This window comes from Rhinolophus sinicus, linkage group LG07, assembly GCF_036562045.2.
Source record: "Rhinolophus sinicus isolate RSC01 linkage group LG07, ASM3656204v1, whole genome shotgun sequence".
In the NCBI taxonomy this organism is placed as follows: domain Eukaryota; kingdom Metazoa; phylum Chordata; class Mammalia; order Chiroptera; family Rhinolophidae; genus Rhinolophus; species Rhinolophus sinicus.
In genome coordinates, this window is record NC_133757.1 from 85,445,433 (window position 1) to 85,466,259 (window position 20,827).

The 20,827-nt window shown below is 38.9% G+C and overlaps 1 protein-coding gene across 3 annotated transcripts in view; it reads right to left on the reverse strand.

Moving 5' to 3' along the window:
- The window catches only part of PPP2R2A (protein phosphatase 2 regulatory subunit Balpha), a 74,078-nt gene that overhangs the window by 25,983 nt on the left and 27,268 nt on the right, over positions 1-20,827 (reverse strand). Inside the window, exon 3 of one of the 3 annotated variants that reach the window (XM_074338222.1) lies at positions 15,071-15,209. The exons of 1 other annotated variant lie outside the window; for it this stretch is intronic. In XM_074338222.1, coding sequence (XP_074194323.1) covers positions 15,071-15,203 — 133 coding nt within the window. In that variant the 5' untranslated portion in view covers positions 15,204-15,209. Of the gene's footprint in view, positions 1-15,070; positions 15,210-20,827 lie in introns of those variants that run through there. One more of the 3 variants, XM_074338221.1, reaches the window with a different exon arrangement.

The window sequence follows — 20,827 nt, forward strand, 5'->3', positions numbered from 1 at the left end:
TTTGGCTCAGTATTTAAATCATTTCATCTTTTTCCTAGGTCCAGACTTAGCATTCACCTAAATTAAAGAAATTACAACTCCTTGTTATGTAGATGAGCTGTTACAGCTAAGACTCAATAAAGGGTGTGTGAATGATCCTGGTATGATTAGCCTCTGCTGAGCAGGAATGAAAAACGGGGGACAGGTGCACTGCACAATGGGCTCCATTTCTAACAAGGGGAAATCCTGATCTTCCTTAGGTGAGGAGGACAGGAGCAAATCTAAAGGTGATTAAGTCAGTAAGGAGATCATTATAATAAAAGGGTCGAGGAGATTTGGGGTGAGGGTGGTGGCGGCGATTCCACACTTACATTATTCCTAGAAGACAGAACAAGAATCAGGTAGTAAAGCAGCAGGCACAATACCCCAAAGTACTGCAGCTAGTACTGACTCAGAGCTCGCTACAGTTCAGTCACTGAACATGTGTGTGGGGGGGGAGAGGGGAGAGGGGGGAGAGGGGGAGAGAGGGGGAGGGGAGAGGGGAGAGGGGAGAGGAGAGGGGGAGAGGGGGAGAGGGGGAGAGGGGGAGAGGGGGAGAGAGAGAGAGAGAGAGAGAGAGAGAACGCACTCGTGTGTGCCTGGGGGACGAAGGGAGTGGGGACAGAGAAGGAAGAAGAAGAAAAAAGACCAGTAATTTATTGCAAGCTGCAACAGGAATAATAAGACATTTGCTCTTATATTGTGTCACTTCTTATCCCTGGAATGGTTATTTTACAATGAGAATTCCAGAGTCAAGTGACACGTGTTCAGGACTGATCCAGCTTTGTAGCAAGAATGCTTGCAACAGGCTGAGGACTCCCAGAAACAACTGGCCTAAAGTGTCAAGAGAGGCTGATCAGGAAAGGACAAGAACCAAAGATTACAGCATAAAAGTAACCCACTTTAAACACCTGAGGAAGAGAAACAGTGGGTGAAAGGCATACAATTTTCTTAATTTATAGATTTTCTTAAGACACTGGTATTTGTTACTATTTATCTTGCCAAAAGCCAATGAACAAAGAGAAAATTTTAGAAATAGCCAACTGAGCCACTACTTAAAATAGTGTAGAGAAATTTTATATATGGGAGGGGTAGGTGGCCGGACTTGTGACCTTCTTGCTGTGATTTTTCTACCCTATGCATTTCAGATAGCCATATTTCAGATAGGTAAGTTATTTTCCTGGTTTGTATGACAGAATTTAAACAGGCACTATGTCATGGTGTTCCTCATCCCTTCCCCCAAAGAAAGAAAAAAGAAAAGAAACACCGTAACTTCTGGATGCTCAGCCATCTGTACAAGTGTGTGAGCCACCACGTACGTAAGCACCTATTAAATCTCCAAGTTTTATGGATGATGCTTTTAAAGATTATCTGAGTCATAAAATGCCAAGACCTCACAAGATCTCACTGGGAATATGACATGTAAAAAGCATGAATAAAAGGGAGAATGAAATCAAATTATGCTTATAGACCATAAAAAACATCCAGTAATGAATTATGGAGAACACCGTGAAGCTGAGCTTTGAGCCACATGTGCCACTGCACAGGGTGAGTCTAGAATGGGTTACGGTTTACGTGGATTCTCTGCAGAGCACCCAAACCTGAACCCTCCCGCTGGGAGCACCTTGTTTATCTCAGTGTGCCATACTGCTGTGCAAAAGGTGAGGAAGCGTTGCTCTAAAAATCATGCTCCCACATCGCGCTATACCCAGACACCCAAGGCTGGCCAAATACTGGTATCTATGTTTTTGAACATAACAATAAATCTATTCCTAGAAAATATTCTTGTAATGCTGATTCCTATGCTATTTTAAAAAATTACACAGTAACGACCGCAGAAAGTCTACAATAGTGCTGTCCAGCAGCATTTTCTGTTATAATAGAAGAGCCCTTCCTATGTCTGTAGTGTCCAATACAGTCATCACTTGCCATCTGGGGCTTCTGAATTTTTAATTTTAGCACTATATGCCTAGTTGCCACCATACCAGGCGGCCTAGGTCTAAAACATGTATTTCAGAGTGAACACTAACTTTTATTGCCAAGCCAAGAATGCTAGAACAAAGAGAATTTTGAACCTTTCAACGATGCACTCTGAGTAAAATAAAACTACCTTATTTACACGATGGTTGCCCCCAGGAGGATCAGGCTGAAAATGCAAACGCATTTCATGAAAATTTAGAATCCTGTATACTAGAGTTTTAAAACAAACTATTAATGAAAGCTAGGACTACTTGAGAACACTTTACTCTTGAGATGAAAGTAACGATAACATGCTTAAAAAAGGCAAAGACATTAACCTCTGTCAGAGCCAGAATAGGGAACTCGAAGCAGGACCCAGTGTAATACATCAACGGGGTCATGTTCTCCAAACCACCAACATAAAGCACCAAAACCAAAGAACAAAAGACTCCCTCCTTTAAAGAGAAAAGTAAGACTCTTCCCTATCCATGACCAATGAAAATGTTATTTTACAATGAAAAAGTGCCTGCATTAATCTTCTACAAGAACCTTTTAATATAATGAAAGGAAGGGCTCCCCTTCAGAACATGAGCCAACGGCTCTCCTGTGCACGAAGCCAACACAAGGCACAGGCCAACCTCCAAGTGTGCTCCAGAAAGGCAGCATTTAACAGGCACACTCAAAGTTCTGGTAAAAAAACGTAATGCTTTTACCCTTTGTTGTTAAATTCTATATACTGTTAGTAAAACCCAAGGAATTTAGAGTGTGTTATATAAAATGGAATTCTTCTTTCTTCTTTCTACACCATCAGCACTTGGGTTTCGTCCTAAGAAGGTGAAATAATTGTTTTCTTTTGGGTGTGGAACGGTAACTAGGGGTGGTGGTGGGAACGACGATGGCAGTATGTACTGCTGGTCAGTTTTTACCTCATCAGGCACACCACACTGTTCCCTTCTTGTTACCTGCCTTCTCTATTTCTCATGGGCTATAATATTACAGATAGAATAGGACAGAACCAGACAGTCAAGGGTTCAAAAATGATAATCTCAGCATAAAAATCAGATGAGAGAAAATTAATAAACAGTATATATAAATGGTAGTAATTAACAATAATTACTACATATCGAGTAACCAAATCATTATTAGCTCCGACGTTCTCTCACTGCTTCAGCTCTTGCATGGTGAGGCACTTTAATGGGTTACTCACTGATTTTATAATTCCATTTCAGAACTATGGCCCAAATAAATAATTTGAAAGAAACCAATTAAAATTAGTACAGAAATGGTTATAACTGTATTACCCATATAATAAAGAGTCAAACACACTTCCATATAATAAAAAGTCAAACATACTTCAAACATCCAATAATTAGCAAATATAAAAGTAACCTCTACTACATGGGTTGGAAAACAGTGGCCCACCATCTGTTTTTATAAATAATGTTTCATTGGAACCCAGACACGCCCATTTGTTTATATACTGTCTTTGGCTGCAGGGTCGAATAGTTGGGACAGGCTGAAAACATTTACTCTCTGGCCCTTTCCAGAAAATGCCTTTCAACAGCTATTCTTGTGTATCAATATAATTGTATATTAACATTAAAATAACAAATACGGTTTATGTAGCTACAAAGACATAACCAGTGTGTCAAAGCACATGTATGTACAAACATAATGTGCCAGGCACTGTGCTGAATGAACACTTACAAACATTCTCATTTAATCGTTATAATACCACTAGGATATACCACTTTTAATTTATACAAGAAAACAGTGGAGCACTGAAAGATCAACTCGCCTATCACACCTCTACCCAGTGTGAGAGCCAGGATTCAAAGTTAGCAGGTGTGAACAATCCTATGGATAGGGTGGCAGCACAGAATTCCGTAAGTCAATGAATGATGAATAAAGGAATAATGTGTAAGGGTTCAGTTTACTGCCTCTTTTTCACTGCGAAAATGCCTGTGTTCAATAAAACACAAACTACATTGATTTTATACTATTTACTAACAACCACATTACAACTACTGCCTCTCCCTCTAAGTATTTTTTCAGCACCTGCTACATCCAAGACACTTAATGATCCACATTCTAAATTCTACCCCTAAAAGAGGCTCATAAGAAAGTGGAATGTAACCATAACAGATGAACAGTTAACCAAGAAAAGAATTTAGTCAATGTTTAAGAAAACCAAAGACGGAATGTCATAAGGCAAAACAAACAATTACAAAACGAATTCTAAGACATCAAGACTGAGTAAATATGTAAAGATGCTCCCTCCTTTTTAAAATAAAAAGGGGAGACAGCAACTGAGAGGAATTGCTTATGCTTTTTTAACCATCTTGGCTGTTGATTTCTGAAAGTTCCATTTGAAACAGTTAACAGAGCATCCAATGGATGCCAACAAACCTTGATTCTTTTGTTTTTCTGGCTATGATTAGGCTCTAGAGCTAAATAACAGAAGAAAATTTTAAAGGTTGAAATTCGTAAAATACTATAAACATTGCTGCAGCAAATAAACTGAAAATTCAGACATATGTGCCTTATGTGACATAAGACAGAGTAAATTTTAAGATAATCATGAGGTTCACAAAAATTCTATGAATAACCTTTGTTTCTTAAAATTCTGTGTTCTGAAAATTATCTCAAAGGGACTAGTCTGGTGAAAAGAGTGTCTGCAAAGACTTGCTACGAGAACAGTTGCCAGTGTGGTATTCTAGATATGAAATAAACCTTTCATAGCTAGAAAAAAATGAACTTAACAAGTTAGCTATACTTAATCTTTTTACCAATGATATTTGCTTTCCCACAACTCTCAGTCTTCTCTCTTTTTGTTCTACTTCAGTAAAAACAAAAGATTAACAAAGAACACTAAAACTAACTGCATGAACAAAGGTATCCAAAGAAGTAGTACCCAATGAGAATGTGCAGTAACTTAGCATTTCCTCTTTCAAAAGGTTAAAGTGAAAGACAATAGTAAAAATTAAAAATCCGTAACTGGCCTTCTGCTTCTGGCCATGAGTAAGACAATCTGGACTCATCTTCTTGCTGTGAACGACTAGAAAACAAACAAAATATAGGAAACAACTGTTTTTAGACAGTGGACAACATGGGGTGTAGGACTATGAACCCCTTAGAGAAGAGAAAAAGCCAGCCCTGTATGTGCCCCAACTTGCTGCCTGGGCAGTGCAGTGAGTCAGGAAGAATCCAAACCCTCACCAGCAATCTCAGTGAGTTGTGGAAACAGAAATGGGGGCTCAAGGAAAGCTGAAGCAGCTAGAATTTGCAGAGAAAGAGTTCAAGGGATCTAAACAGGGATCATTTAGAAGCTTTGGTTGATGGAGCTGAGGACATGTGGCTGACACTGCACTGCCCAGGAAAAGAACCAGCAGAAAAGCTTATGAGGACTCAGAATAGTTAGGGTTCCCACCAGCCAGAATTGAGAAACCTCGTAATTACTGAGGCATCAGGTGGAGTCCTCAGAAGAGTATCATCTTAGTGATGGGACTAAGTCAGCACTAAAGACTGAATTTGTCCTAACAAAGCTTAATAGCAAACTTTAAAAAGATCAAATTAAGGCTGGCCGGGTGGCTCATGCTGTTAGAGCTCCATGCTCCTAACTCCAAAGGCTGCCGGTTCGATTCCCACATGGGCCAATGGGCTCTCAACCACAAGGTTGCCGGTTCAACTCCCGCAAGGGATGGTGGGTTGCGCCCCCTGCAACTAGCAACGGCAACTGGACCTGGAACTGAGCTGCGCCCTCCACAACTAAGACTGAAAGGACAACAACTTGAAGCTGAACGGCACCCTCCACAACTAAGATTGAAAGGACAACAACTTGACTTGGGAAAAAGGCCTGGAAGTACACAATGTTCCCCAATAAAGTCCTGTTTCCCTTCCACAATTTAAAAAAAAAAAAAAATTAAAAGAAAAAAGATCAAATTAATCTCAAGTTACTTAATTACGTGCTAGAACAAAAGCCAACACTCAACAACATTAATTCACAATGTCTGGCATCCAACCTAGAATCACCAGAAATGTAAAGCAGACAAATATTGACTCACAACCAGGAGAAAAACATACCAATAGAAGCAGAACAAGAAATGACAAAAATGATAGAATTAAGGTCCTAGCAGACAACAACCTTAAAATAGCTGTTGTAAATATGCTCCATATGCTCAAGAACATAGAATGAATCATGTACATGATGAGAAATGGAAGACAAAAGATAAAAAAGGAACATCTAAAAATGAAAAATATAGTATCTGAAATGGAAGATACACTGGATAGGATTAATTGATCAGACACTGCAGTAAAACCCGAAGGCCTACCAATTGAATCAAGACAAAAGGAAGAGGGGGAAAAAGAACAAAAACCTGATTTGCAGGTTAGTATCAAGTATTCTAACATACGAGATCTGATAATTAAGTTCATGAACTCATCCTAGAAATGGTGCTACATACCTCATTGCTGAGTATCACTATGGTCACCTTCGATGTACTCCCCTTGGGAAGCTATGCACTGATGCCAGTGCCTAGTCCACCCTTCAAAGCAATTTTGGAACTCTTTCTGGAATGCCCATCAGAGCTGTCATCGTATTACCCTTGATGTCCTGAATGCCATCAAAATGTCTTCCTTTCAATATTTCCTTTATCTTCGGGTAAAGAAAAGTCACTGGGGGCCAGGTCAGGTGAGTAGGGAGGGTGTTCTAATACAGTTATTTGTTCACTGGCTAAAACCTCCCTCGCAGACATTGCTGTGTGAGCTGGTGCATTGTCATGATGCAAGGGCTCCTTTGGGAACAGGTTTGCACACACCTTTCTCATGTCAAGATTTTCAGTTAAGATTTTCCTGTTTCTCTATCGATGTTTACTTGGTCTGCTATGCTTCTCACAGTCAGGCGATGATTTTGACACACAGTTCGACAACTTTTTGCAATGTTTTCGTCAGTTCTGCTCGTTACTGGCCGCCCTGACCTCTTTTTATCAGTGACATGTTCTCTCCTCAGAAAAAGGTTTAATCCATTTGTACACCGCCATTTTCTTCATGGCATTATCCCCACAAACTTGGACTAATATGTCCCTGATTTCACTTCCACTCTTGCCAAGTTTAACAAGAAATTTCATGTTTGTTCATTGCTCTAATTCAAGCTCAGACATTCTCGCAATGGCACACAAAACCACGCAACAATAATTAACACCACTGAGCAAGACACCACCACACATCAACACAAACACAGCTGTGAGACACTGATATACCAAGGTCACGAAACCTTACTGAGCTGCTTGTACAGTGCTGCCAATACAAGCGCATTGTGGCAATTTCGCTAATTGTCAGATCTTCTTTGTATCACTGCAGTCTCCCAAAAAGGTGGGGATATTTGAAAAAACTGAATAGTATGTAAATGTTCAAACATGATGACACTGTAAATAGAATAATCGAACCAAGTATATAAGAGTAGCAATCCAAAAACCACCAATAGCCTTGCACTGGTGATGTGACTTTGCAAAATCAGGGAAATTCTTTGTAAAATTCCCGTATTTCACAACATAATCTTCCCTTGATTTACAGTGTACTTCATTGTAATACCTCAAGCCCATGTAAAAAATAAATAAAACAGAGTTCGGCTTTAGGCTTAGAAAATAAAGTTGTTTTTTTTTCTTTTCCAGTACGTAAACATTTGGCAGAATATTGTGAGTAAACATTTGGCAGAATATTGTGAGTCATGCAGACCATGAGACAATTTTTTCTTGTTCAGGACTGTCCTGCAAACTGTTGAACCACTAGCACAGTTAGTCCATGACTAGTAAATGTCAATAATGCCTCTAAATCACTGGCAAAATTAAGTAAAAGAGAGTTTAACAGGACAACAGTTCATTATATATACCGGGGCTGCCAAAAATATGTATACACATTTTAAGAGATGTTACCTATGCCCAAGCAGTAGTTCGCCATAATCAGAAGTGTCTGGACGCTGATGGTAACCACTTTGAGCACCTCTTGTAATTGCAGAAGTCAAACATGACTTCATCTTTTGTTATCAGTATATATCGAGTATTACAATTTTAAGTTTTCCTTTCTTAAAATATGTACACATTCTTTGGGCACCATGTGTGTGTGGGTGTGTGTGTGTGCACGCGTGTGTAAAATAAAAGGTATGGTGAAGATATAACAGCTAAATCTTTATGTTCGAAGAAGATTTATACACTTCTCTGTATATAAATTGCTGTATATACTTCAGGGTTATTAGGAATCGCGGAGCTGACAAAAATCGTAATTATAGTAGAAGGTTGACATATTCTTCTCCACACCTGGCAGATTTAAAAAACAGTGGGGGACAGGGATGGGGGCGATTTGGGGTGGAGAAAGGATACTTGAAAAATATAACTGACAAACACAGAGAAGTTTATTACCCATATAAGAATACATATTGCCTCCAAAGACCTATACAGTTTTTATGAAACTCATAGTGAGCCAGAGAATCCCTTAAAGAATTATAATTGTCTAATTATAAGTGTAAAGACCATACTCTAACCATAATTACATAAGCTAAAGAATAATAACCATCGGTTCTAAAACCACTTGGTAATCTTAAAATGCTAAAGGCAAAGACAAAAAATCAGTATTGCAATAAAAATACTTTAAAAAGATTTATAGGAACCTAAGTATATAAATATTTAAGATAGCATTGTTTTTGTAAAAAAGGATACAATGGTCACTATAAACTAACCAATTTATAAAAACTGGAAGACTAAGAAAACCTGAAATACGAGCACCAAGAGCTAACATAACCATAGGCGGTAACTGAGTTTTAGCAAACTCATGTAAACTGCAAAATATATCAGATGTATTATTTATATGATTTCTGTAAAATCGCTTAACCCCAGATTAAAATTTGCTTTTCTTTAATTCGACAAATAAACTACTTTGTAAAAAAAATACAATCATAACTCTAAAAGTGAGACCCACTTCTGAGAAAACCACTGTGATTATTTTAGTATATACCCTTCCCAAGTTTGTCCATGTGTACTTCATGTGCTCAGCACAAAAATAACAGATCTATTTAAATTGAGAAAGAATGTTGTCTACATTTTTTCACTGGGTTTTTAAAAAATGTTATAAAGCACGTTTGATCCTTTTTGTATAACATTAATAAAACAATCAGAGCTTTATGGAATTAGAGCTTAGCTATAAGAAGACCATGGAAGAGATGCTTGATAACCGTTAGTGTAACAGTAACATGAAAACGGACAATAAATGAATGTCTACAAGGTAAAGAAAGTAATGAGATACCACTATACACCATTCAAATGACTGAAATTAAAAAAAAAAAAAGAATCCTTAGTGCTGGTATCAAGCAACTGGAACTCTCACATACAGCTGGCAGGAATGCAATGAAGCATACCCACTTTGGGGAAAAAACAAACTTTGGCAGTTTCTTATAAAGTTAAAACAAACACTATGTAACCCAACAATCTCATTACTGGATATTTACCCAAGTGAAATAAAAACTTATGTTCACACAAAAATCTGGATGCAAATGTTCACAGCAGCCTTATTTATAACTGGCACAACCCAAGCGATCCTCCCCTGGGGTCTGAATGTGGGAAATCCATACAATGAAATACCACTCAACAATAAAAAGGAACAAACTACTGATACGAGCAATAACATAGATAAAATTCAAAATACATTATGCTAAGCAAAAGAAGCCAGATTCAAAAGGCTATGTATGATTCCATTTATGTGACATTCTGGAAAAGTCACAGCTAGAGGGACAGATCAGTGGCTGTTAGGGACTAAGGGTGGGGTAGAGGCTGACTACAAAGGGACATGGAACTTTTTGGAGTAATGGAACTACTTTTTATCTTAAGTGACTATACGAGATCTGACAATTAAGTTCGCAAACTTCTTGCAATGATGTTGCTAACCTTTTTTGATATCAGAAGGATTATTCATTATAAGTTTGTAGCAACTGGACAATTAACCAAGTTTACTATTTGGAAGTACTGAAAAGGCTGCATGAAAAAGTTAGACGACCTGAACTTTTCGTCAATAATTCATGGCTCTTGCATCATGGCAATGCACCAGTTCACACAGTCCTGTCTGTGAGGGAGTTTTTAGCCAGTAAACAAATAACTGGTTTGGAACACCCTCCCTACTCACCTGATCTGGCCCCCAGTGAATTCTTTCTTTACCCGAAGATAAAGGAAATATTAAAAGGAAGACATTTGATGACACTCAGGACATCAAGGGTAATACGACGACAGCTCTGATGGCCATTACAGAAAAAGAGTTCCAAAATTGCTTTGAAGGGTGGACTAGGCGCTGACATCAGTGCATAGCTTCCCAAGGGAGAACTTCGAAGGTGACCGTAGTGATATTCAGCAATGAGGTATGGAGCACTTTTTCTAGGATGAGTTCGCGAACTTAATTGTCAGATCGCGTTTTAAGATCGTATGTTGTTGTTTTTTTAAGTCAAAGCTTGAAGAACTATGCTAAAAAGGATGACTTTCAATGTATGTAAATTATACCATAAGAAAACAACAATAAAATCCAGATACTGGAATCTCATCGAAAATACTAATCTGATGTTTTACTTACTGGTTATATAATGCTTTTCCTGCTCTAAAACCATCAAGGTCCTTTAAGGAGTACCATAAATTTTTGGGTAATCTAGTACCATGGCATTCACAAATTCTCTGGAAGGTTAAATGTTTTATACCTGCAACATACGATATACTTATGCCCAGCTTCACGCCTCCTTCAGCTTGGATGTAGTGTCTGCCTTGCCTGAAATACCTCTTTTCCTTCCCCCATTCCTTTATTACCTTCTGTATGTGGCACATAACCAAGAAACAAAAGAGAAAAAAATGAACTGAATTCATATTGTATCTCTAGAGACGTAGCAGCACACCGGAAGGCTAATGTCTATAGATGCAATGAAAGAAAAACGTGATTTTTACACAGTAACTAAATAAGACAAGTGGACTAGGAAAAAATACTTGTATTTATAAAAACAGTTCAACAACATAGGAAGACAAGTCGCAGAATAATACTGGTAAAATGTGAAGAAATATCCAGCCAAATCAAATTAAAAAAAAATTTTTTTATTACGATATCATCTTCTATCTCTTAAACTACAGGAAAAACACAAACTGTTCAAAGACTGATCTTTACCTACACTGGAGATAGTATATATTACTTTACACAATTATTTCATAATTTATATAAAAAAGCCAGAGTATTCATTCCCTTAGAACTATATGTCAGTTCCAGAAGTCATCCTACTGAAACAATCCCCCGCCAAATTTTCCACGCATAAAGATGCTCATTAATGTCTTTAAATTATCTGAAGTGTTAGAGAATATAAGAGAAACATCAAATGTTCTTATCCTGCCAATAACCTTTCACATTTTGCTCCAGTTTTTCCTGCGATCCTCCTCCCTTTTCACCCCTTCCTCTTCATTAACCATCAGGCAAGAACAAGATACCTGGAGACGTAGTCTCAGCTCTATTTAAGTAATAATCTGACCATGAGTAAGTCAATTAATCTGATGAACTTCAAATTTCTCATCTGCAAAGAAACACAGATAGATGATCTCTCTCTTCAGAGAATTTCTCTTTCACAGAACACATACAACATGTACTCAGACACTTAAACTCCACACATCTTGGGGAAGAAGAAAACTGAATAATGACTAGAGAAAAAGAACATGCTTTTTAAAGAAAACTTCCGGTATGGAATATTGAAGACCCGAAAGGACAACACGTTGCAAAAGCTGTGGAACTCGACCCATGACCATGGATCTCCGGTAGACATCTCATTCTTGACAAAAAAAAATGGATCCCAGGCTTATTTCTTTTAAACCTGTAATTCATCACCAGTGATTTTAATGAAAAGTTACTTTCCGTAAGGTACGAACCAATCAATGGTGAGCTCAGAATGGAAGAGGGACTGGAAGCATGACAGCGTGTTCTGCTCACCTCCCCCAGCGCTGCCGCAGCAGGCCCCCCGTACTGGAGACCCCCGCATCCTGTCCTTCTTCACTACATGTTTGGGATGGGGTGTCCCTCACTTCTACACGTACAGGTCAGAAACGACTTAACTGCAAACGATCATGTACATACATACACACAACAGAAAAGTTCCCCACTTTTCAAGCATCACTGAACAAACCTGTATAGAAGAGTTGAGCTGAATCTTTGTTTTCATAAATTTATTTTAGCATAATTTTCGACTTACAAGAGTGCAAAGATATCACAGAGAGTTCCTATATAACCTTCACCTAGTTTTTCCTACTGTTTACATCTTACATTACTATGGTATATTTGTCACAACTAAGGAACCGACACTGGAATATTATTAACTAAACTCCACACTTTATTCATATTTCACTAGTTTTCCCCTAGTGTCTTTTTTAAACTGTTCCAGGATCCCACCCAGATCCCAAATTATTCAACAATCATGTCTCTTTAGTTTCCTCTGGTCTGAGAGTTTCTCAGACTTTTTTTGTTTTTCACGACTTTGACAGTTTTGAAGGGCACCGGTCAGGTACTTTGTGGTATGCCCCTCAATTTGCGATTGTCAGGTGTTTTCCTCATGACCACACTACAATTATGGGTTACTGGCAGGAAGACTAAGGTGAAATGTCATTCTTATCACATCATGTCAAGGACAGATCCTATCAATATAACATACTGATGATAACCTAGATTATCTGACCAAGGTAACCTTTTTGCCAGGTTTCTCCACTACAGTTACCTGCCTGCCCTCACCCCCATACAAAGTACTCTGGAAAGAAGACACTAAGTACAGGCCACATTCCAGGGATGAGGGGTGTTAAACTCCACCCATTTGAGGGGGAGGGAATATCTATAAATTATTTAGAGTTCTTCTGTATGGGAAATTTGTCTCTTCTGCCCCATTTATTTATTTAATCATCTATCAGTATGAACTCACGGACATTTACTTCATACAAATACTATGTAAGTTATTGTGTTGCTCAAATTGTTCCAGATTTGGCCACTGAGGGCTCTTTCAGATTGCTTCCCGGGTCCTTTTGACATGCGCCTATCCTTCCGTTTGAGCACTTCTGGAACTTTTTAAAAAATGCGTTAACTTTCATATATGCTTAATTAAACATGACTTCTTTCATTCTAGTTATATACTAAGTTTTAAGAACTGAACTCTCTCAGTGAGTTCTGAATTAAAAGTATAAACACATTGAGAACAGAAGAAATAACCAGAGTAAATGTCAGCACTGTAACTCTCATCCTTGTAGTGCTCTGACCATGACTAAGATTTCTGTCCCGGAACAGATTTCTCATCTGGTCAGCTGAGGTTCTAACAGTTAAGAAACAGAATGTGTTAGCTTTTTTAAAAGCTGTAACATGCCTGCAAGTTGGAGTTCATAATAGTAACCTTCCGGTACTCACCGTGCTTTTCTTTTCAGATGTTGGGGAAGTGGGGTGAGAAAGCAGGTGTACTGATCCCCTTTATCTCTGTTAAAGGCAAGGGCCTACTGTCAAAACATTCCGGCACATAAACTGAATTCTTATTTTAACGTGGTTTGTTTCAACACTTAAGAGCTGCCATTAAGAAGCACACTATTTTGTTTGGACACATGATCCATTTTCATGATCTTTTCTCCTTTATTAGTTCAATATATGCCCTATATGGCAAACTTTAGGATTGGCCCAACTCAGCTAATGAGAATATGACTAACTCAAATTTCTTCTCAAAGGTAACTAATCACTCCCCAATATAAGAATATACTTTACAAGATCATACATCTACAAAATGCTAGTTTTTTGTTAAAGGCGGCAGCAGACTAGCTTTAGGTATAGTTATACTTTCCCTACAGACCACGATGATACTTTTATCACTTAGTCACTTTGACCTCTAGAGGGAGCTCAAAGTTCTTGTTACTTTTCCCCAAAGGTCAGGACACTCTTCCCACAACTGTGGTATATTCAAAATTCAAGAACATTTTATTATGGCACCCTGAAGAGCAAGTTAAATGTGTGCCATCCCTTTAGGAATGTACTGCTCCTCACAAGTGAATTTCACTTGCCCCAGGGGGAGCAGGCCTCTGTCCCCTCCAGACTCCTGTGACTCCAAACATTCTTTCTCACTTGGCATCGACTAGGGATAGTACTTCCTGCAGCCGGAGAGGCTGAAAGGAGGGCGGCAGCTATAGGCACCGAGGGCACACGCTTCCTCTTGCTGGCTCTTGGACTCAGTGCAGCAGGCCAGTGCACCTGTCTTCCTCATGTCAGGCCACACGCACAATGTAGTATCTGTGTGGCACACTAATATAAGAGTAAGATGAGGCTGCCCATGGATGCCCAGGACCTCTAGTCAGCTAAACCCCCCACCCCCAGACACCCACCCCCAAAGATGGAGGGATCATTATCTTAATAGACTTGTAACACATTCTTGGGGCCACACCTGTAGGGAACTTGTGCAGGAAATGACCAGAAGTCAAACTGCCAAATCCCCACTTCAACTGTCTATACGACCTCGAGGAAGTAACTCAGCCTCTTAAAGACTGTTTCCTCATCTTTAAATATCGACCTCATAGAGTTATTTTGAGAGCTAAATAGGCCATAAATACAAAGAAATGAGCCTCATACGAGGCATGCTGGTAATCAGAAGATGTTGGCTGGGGTTTGGGCTTTGTTGCACAAAGTAGAAACAAGCATTTAACCTTATTTGTTTCTAGGTGATGCAAGTCAATCCAGCCCAGGTAACACGTTCTCCAAAGGTCCAGCTTAGCTCCCTGGAGCCTGAGGCTAAAGCCCAAACTAGTCAAGTGTTACAGAGACCTTGTTTCTGCTGCTTCTTTGCATAGACACAAAAGAGGCCTCAGGTTGGAGCCGGACTGGTCAGGGATAGGATCTCTACTCTTGTGTCTCCCTTAGCAAACTATCGCCTAGATTACACCATGATTTCCAACACTTAAGTACTAACTTACTTTATAAGTTAGTATAAGAACTTTTCTGAACCTCTGACTCTGAACAGGAACATGTTATGTGATAAGCTCAATAAAGACCACTCACTGGCTATCGATGCTCATACAAAACCTACATTGTAATGTTGTCATGGGAGTCAGGGTCCATAGGGTAATTTCCAGAGATGTGTTCTGGAACCAGTCTCCCTTCTTTTTAACTTGTTCCTGGATAATCTGATACCATGTTTGGATAAAATGGAATGGAACCATACCCTCCTGCAACAAAGAACAAAAAGATAAACAGTTGCTAATAAATTTAGTCTACAGGAGTGATCTTAACAAACAAGCCTTGGTGTATTGTTATATATAATGTTAGAAAGGAGACCTCTAAATGAACCATTCTAAACCTAAAGTTACCATCTTCGTTAGATGTTCACCAACTTGTAACTGGCTCATAATTAATTCCACAAAGCAAATCACCTCATTAAGTTGCCTTATCAAATACAATGCAAAGTTTCTCATGGAGACTATACAAACAAGTAGTACTGCACAAAGCTCCTGCACATCTATCTACGCATGCCTTCAGATATTTTTATAACCAGAATGGGTATCTGGTTATTATTAGGTTGGTGCGAGAGTAAGTGCGGTTTAAAAGGTTAATTGCAAAAACCGCAATTACTTCTGCACCAACCTAATAATATCTGCCTAAAATCTTTACAAACTGGGACTGTTTTAGCCATGCTCTAAGAACCAGAAAGCACTTCATTTTCTATTTGTCTTGGCAGAGTCACACCCAATTCAAGTTTGTTTTGACAGGATTCCTCCAGCTTATCTATAAACTGGGTACAAAGGGACAGAATATTTAGAGAAAGAAGCTAGAGCTCTCTAAGGTATGCTAAAGAAAATTTTACAGACTTTATTCCAATGGCAAAATGGAGCCCACTGGGGAGTTTTAAAAGTAGTAATCCAACTAGATATGCCCTCAGATGACTAAAGTTGAGGTAATCTGGGAGGCCTGGAAACTGGGAGAGCAGTAGGAAGAAGGAAGCCTGGAGACCAACCTGGAGTCACTCCAGAAATCCCGGTGTGTAATGATCCTGAGCTAATCCAGTACAGTACAGCAACATTACCACAAGTAGCCAACATTTAAAATGCACTTACAGCGTGTTAGGTATTTAATTCTCACAAGAAACCTATAAAGTTGGTTGTATTAATATATCCATTTAACAGAGGAAGAAACTAAAGCATAAAGGCAAAAGAGGGGACAGAAGTATGCAGATTTTAAAATGCGTTTATGAAGTATATAAAGCAAGACTTGATAACTGATTAGGTGTGGAGAGCTAAAGATGAAAGAGTAATACCCAGGTCCTCGATGCTGGCTGAATGTATCTGATACCATTAATGAATATTTACCTTACATTAAATATTATTTAACAGCCATCTACATGTCAGGTACAACTTCAGGTTATAGAAAAAACCTAATATCCATTGGCTAAATAATACAAAAGATTTTATCATCAATGATTTCACAAAAGCTCTTAAAGAAATACATTATGTACTATTACCAAAAAAAAGTTAAAAAATTGTTTTTGTTCATCTTTTCCTTTTTTCACCCTTTTCCTCTTGGTTCTGGTAGATTTGTTTGCTCAAGGTGATAATTTCCTGATCTTGTTTTCAATTGTATTTACACTGCAATTCACGTTTCCGTTTTAAACAATTGTAATCATATTTTTTGAAATGACTTGAAGTTATTTTCACATGATTCCATTTTCAAAGATGCAATTTCTTTCATGCATCTCACTGAAAAAGAGAATTAAATATTAAAAAAGTTTTCTCCACTTACTTGAACTAAAAGTTTATTCCTCTAATTCCAAGAACTGGTCTTATTTTTTTACAAATCCTGTGGATTTTTTGTTGTTTTGTTCATTCCTTATAGAGTCATTTCCTCAACAAATATTTTACTGAGTATTCATTATATGCTAGATACTCTAGGCTCAGCTAGTATTTCTATTAATAGGTGCTAGGGACACAAGACTAAGAAACAAAAAAAAAACCCTTGCCCTCCTGGATCTTGTATTCCAGTGATGGGATACACTGGATAATCCAGTAATGGGATACACTACAACAAATTAATAATAAATATACAATGTATCAGGTAGTGCTAAATAATACTATAAAAATACACAGACCAATCGGAAAATAGGAAACAATGGTGGGGGAGGATTTCAGGTAGGGTCGTCAGAGAAAGCCTCTCTGAGGAGGTGATTAGGCAAAACCCAAAATGAAGAGGGAATTAATTAGTCATCTAAACCTGTAAAAGAAAGTAGTCCAAACAGAGCACCTAAGTAGAAATGAGTTTGCTAAGCTTGGTAAGACTAGTGCAGAATAAAGTGGTGGAGAAGATGCAGCATTTAGCAGACGCCAGATCATATATATAGCCTTGTAGGCGGACTGCGGATTTGTTTATGAGTGGTAAGAAGCCACTAGAGAGTTTCGAATTTATGTTTTAAAGTGATTATCTGTTGTGGGAATACAGTGCAAAATTGGAAGAAAGAAGAATTCTCCTAAATTACTGCAGCAGCCTAAGCAAAAGATGGTAATGGTCTGAATTCGGGTGGCAGCCACAGAGAAATCAATGAATTCAGAATATATTCTGAAGATAGCACTACTACAACTCAAGTTTTCAGAATCCAGCCCTATAGAGCAAAGCAGTGCCACTTACTGGGGAGAGACATACTAGAAAAGAGCAGGTTTATGGTTAAGAAAGGAGCCAAAAATTCCATTTTCACATTTTTGGTGTTGATTTCAACCGCATGCAAGTAGAAATGCCATGTAAGCAGCAAGACAGATTTCACAGCAGTTTAGGGAAGGAAGAGGAGGAAAAATAGGGTATCATCAGCGAATAGAAGGTATTCGAAGACTAAATGTGGTTTCCTAGGGAGCACAGATTTAAAAAGAGGTCTGGTCTGAGGACTGAGCAAGCCTTGATGCTCCCCCACATTTAGCACCTAAGAGGAGGAACCAGCTAACTGCGGCTTTTGCAATTATTTTTAACCTTTTAAACCACAATTATTTTTGCACCAACCTAATCGAAAAAGGGATTGTGCAGGAACTACTGGGAAGGTAGGAAGAGGTTTTCTGGAAGCCAGCCAAAGTCAGCGTTTCTAAAAGGATGCAGTGATGAACTTGTCAAAAACTGCACAGAGATCAAGTAAAGTGAGGGTTGAGAATTGATTTCAAGAAAAGTGACTTCAGTGGATTACTAGCCTTAAAAGCTGTTTTCTGTGGCTTTATTTTATGGTTGTGAAAAGCAGCAGCTCTGGAGTTGAGCTATATAGGTTGAAATCACTGTTCCAACAGTCTGAAATTTGGCTTACAAATAGGGCATCCTCTTTAGACCTGCCATCGCTGAAGACTTTCCCTTACTTTAATCTGTCTTTGTTATTTATTCTGGAACCCAAAGGGTTAAACAAAACAGGCCTGTGCAGCGGACTGACTCATTCTGCTTCTGAGCTGCAGGCTCTCAGTTGGCTGAGTGGACTAAGAGCAGGGTTTTTTTTCAAGAAAAGTTCTTGAGTGACATACTTTGAGTCATTGTAAGCCTGAAAAATTTTGTTGCCTTGCCTACGGGAAGGACAGTTTCAGTCAATTTAAAATTCTTAGGTTATGTAAGTTTTTCCTCAGTTTTCCAGGTGCCACTCCACTATCTTTTAGCATAGCACTGTCCAACGAAACCTTCTGTGATAAGCGAAATGTTCTATACTACACATGGTAGCAGCCACTGGCCAGCCACATAGTAAGTAGCACTTCAACTAGGAGCAGTGAAACTGAAGACATTAATTTATTTAATTGCAGTGAAATTTAATAACCGTATGTGGAGAGTGGTTACCACTACCTGGACAGCAGAGTTCTAGCATACAGAAGACAAAGGCAATGCCTAAGTGAGCGACCCTCCTTTGCACTAACGTGTTTTTTGTCTGGGTAACTGTACTAGTTATTTCTATATCCTAAGATTTAAAATTCCACTAGGCTATCCTTAGGCATGGATCTCACTTATTTTGCTTGGTATGTACTTTAGATATCTGTAAGAAAATAATATCAATGGGCCTTACCATATGGGGGTTGTAGAGAATTTTAAATGAGCTTCAACTTGACAAATACTTGGCACATATTAAGCGTTCAATAAATGTTAGCTACATTCCCCAAGCACTTCTGATCAGTTCTCTTGGGCTCAGGAAAAGTTTTACTGTTTCTCCGACTTTATCTTTTATCTGTTTCCTCTGACCCTTTACTCTGAAGTTTTATTACACACTGGATCTATTCTTTGTGTTGCTTATATTTTTGCCTATAATTTTTTCATCTTATTTCTTCCTCTGAATTGTGGGAATATTTGAATATTTCTAAAGCTCTGCTGCTACCTGCCTCCTAAGAGTCAACAGTTAAGAATTACAAATTTCACTTAAGAACTCCTTTCTGCTCCGATTCTTATCCTTCAAACACTCATGAGTCTCCTTGAGAATACTAATGAGTTGTTCTTTAAATTGCAACATTTTCTCTTGTTTCTGGCAGTAAGTCTGTTTCACAGAAAATCACCTGACCACCTTCTTTCAGATTAGGGAGTCTGTATGTGTCTTGTCTATCTTTTTGTATATTCAGCTTTAAAGAGAAAGGTCTGTGTTTATATAATATTGGAGATTGTGCTGGGTTCAATCAGAAAACATTTAGAACCAAGTTCAAATCCTTTTTTGGGAGGGGGGATGTTTCCACTGTTACTTCCTATATTAGCTCTCAATTGATACCTAACAACCCCAAATTTAGCACCTTTAAATAACAAACATGTATTATCTCACAGTGTCTGTTGATCAGGAATCTGAGTGTGGCTTAGCTGAGGGCATCTAGCTCAGGGTCACTCACAAGGCTGCAGTCAATTTATCAGCCAAGGCCTCTGTCATCTGAAAACCTGACGGTGAAAGAGTCTGCTTGCAATCCAAGCTCATGCACACGGCTATTGGCAGGCATCAGGTCTTCCCTGGCTGTTGGCTTCCCTTCCCTATGGAGCTCCTTGCCATGGGGGCTCCACAGGGAAGCTCACAAAATGGGAGATGGTTTCCCTCCGAGCAAATGAGAGCGGGCAGCCCAACACAGAAGCCAACGCCTTTTTGTAACCTAACCTTGAAAGTGACATCCCATCACATTTACCATACTTGGAGAAGCAAGTCACTAGATACAGCTACACTTAAGGGGAGGGAATTACACCCAAGGACATGAATACTAGGAGGCAGGGAGTATGGGAGGCGACTTTAGAGACTGCCTGCCACACTTCCTTGGTCAGCGTAGAGTCAGCAATATGTAGTCAGGTGCAGGGCTGCAGACCCAAGAAAGGCTGTAGCTTTAGAGCAGGGAAGTTTCAACTTTGTGCTCCATGATGAGTCTCTCCTGCAACCATGGGTAGCTAGTCTCTCTCCACTGGTCATACTCCCTTTGGTAAGACCATTCTGAGCCACCTGGTTTTGAATCTCTGCTTCAAAGTACAGTATATGGACCACCCCTCAATCGTAGCTCTGGCTGCTCAAAGTTCTTACACCCCATGAGGGATTCTCCACCGCACAAATGAACACCAAGTCAGCTAGTAAGGACTTCCCTCACTGTTTTTCATTTGTGACATTTCTTGCTAAAATTCCTTTCAGTTTAGTTATGGCATCCTTCCAGGGTTTCCAAGGAGACTGAACTCTCCCCATTATGCTTGTTGGTCATTTCAGTGTGTATTTGTCTATTTGTTTTAACACATGGGCTTATGTATTAGATCACCGTTCTATACCACAAGTCAACATATAGCTATTTAAGTAAAGCACTTTATATGTTCTTTAAAAGACTGTTTTCACAAATGTGACAGG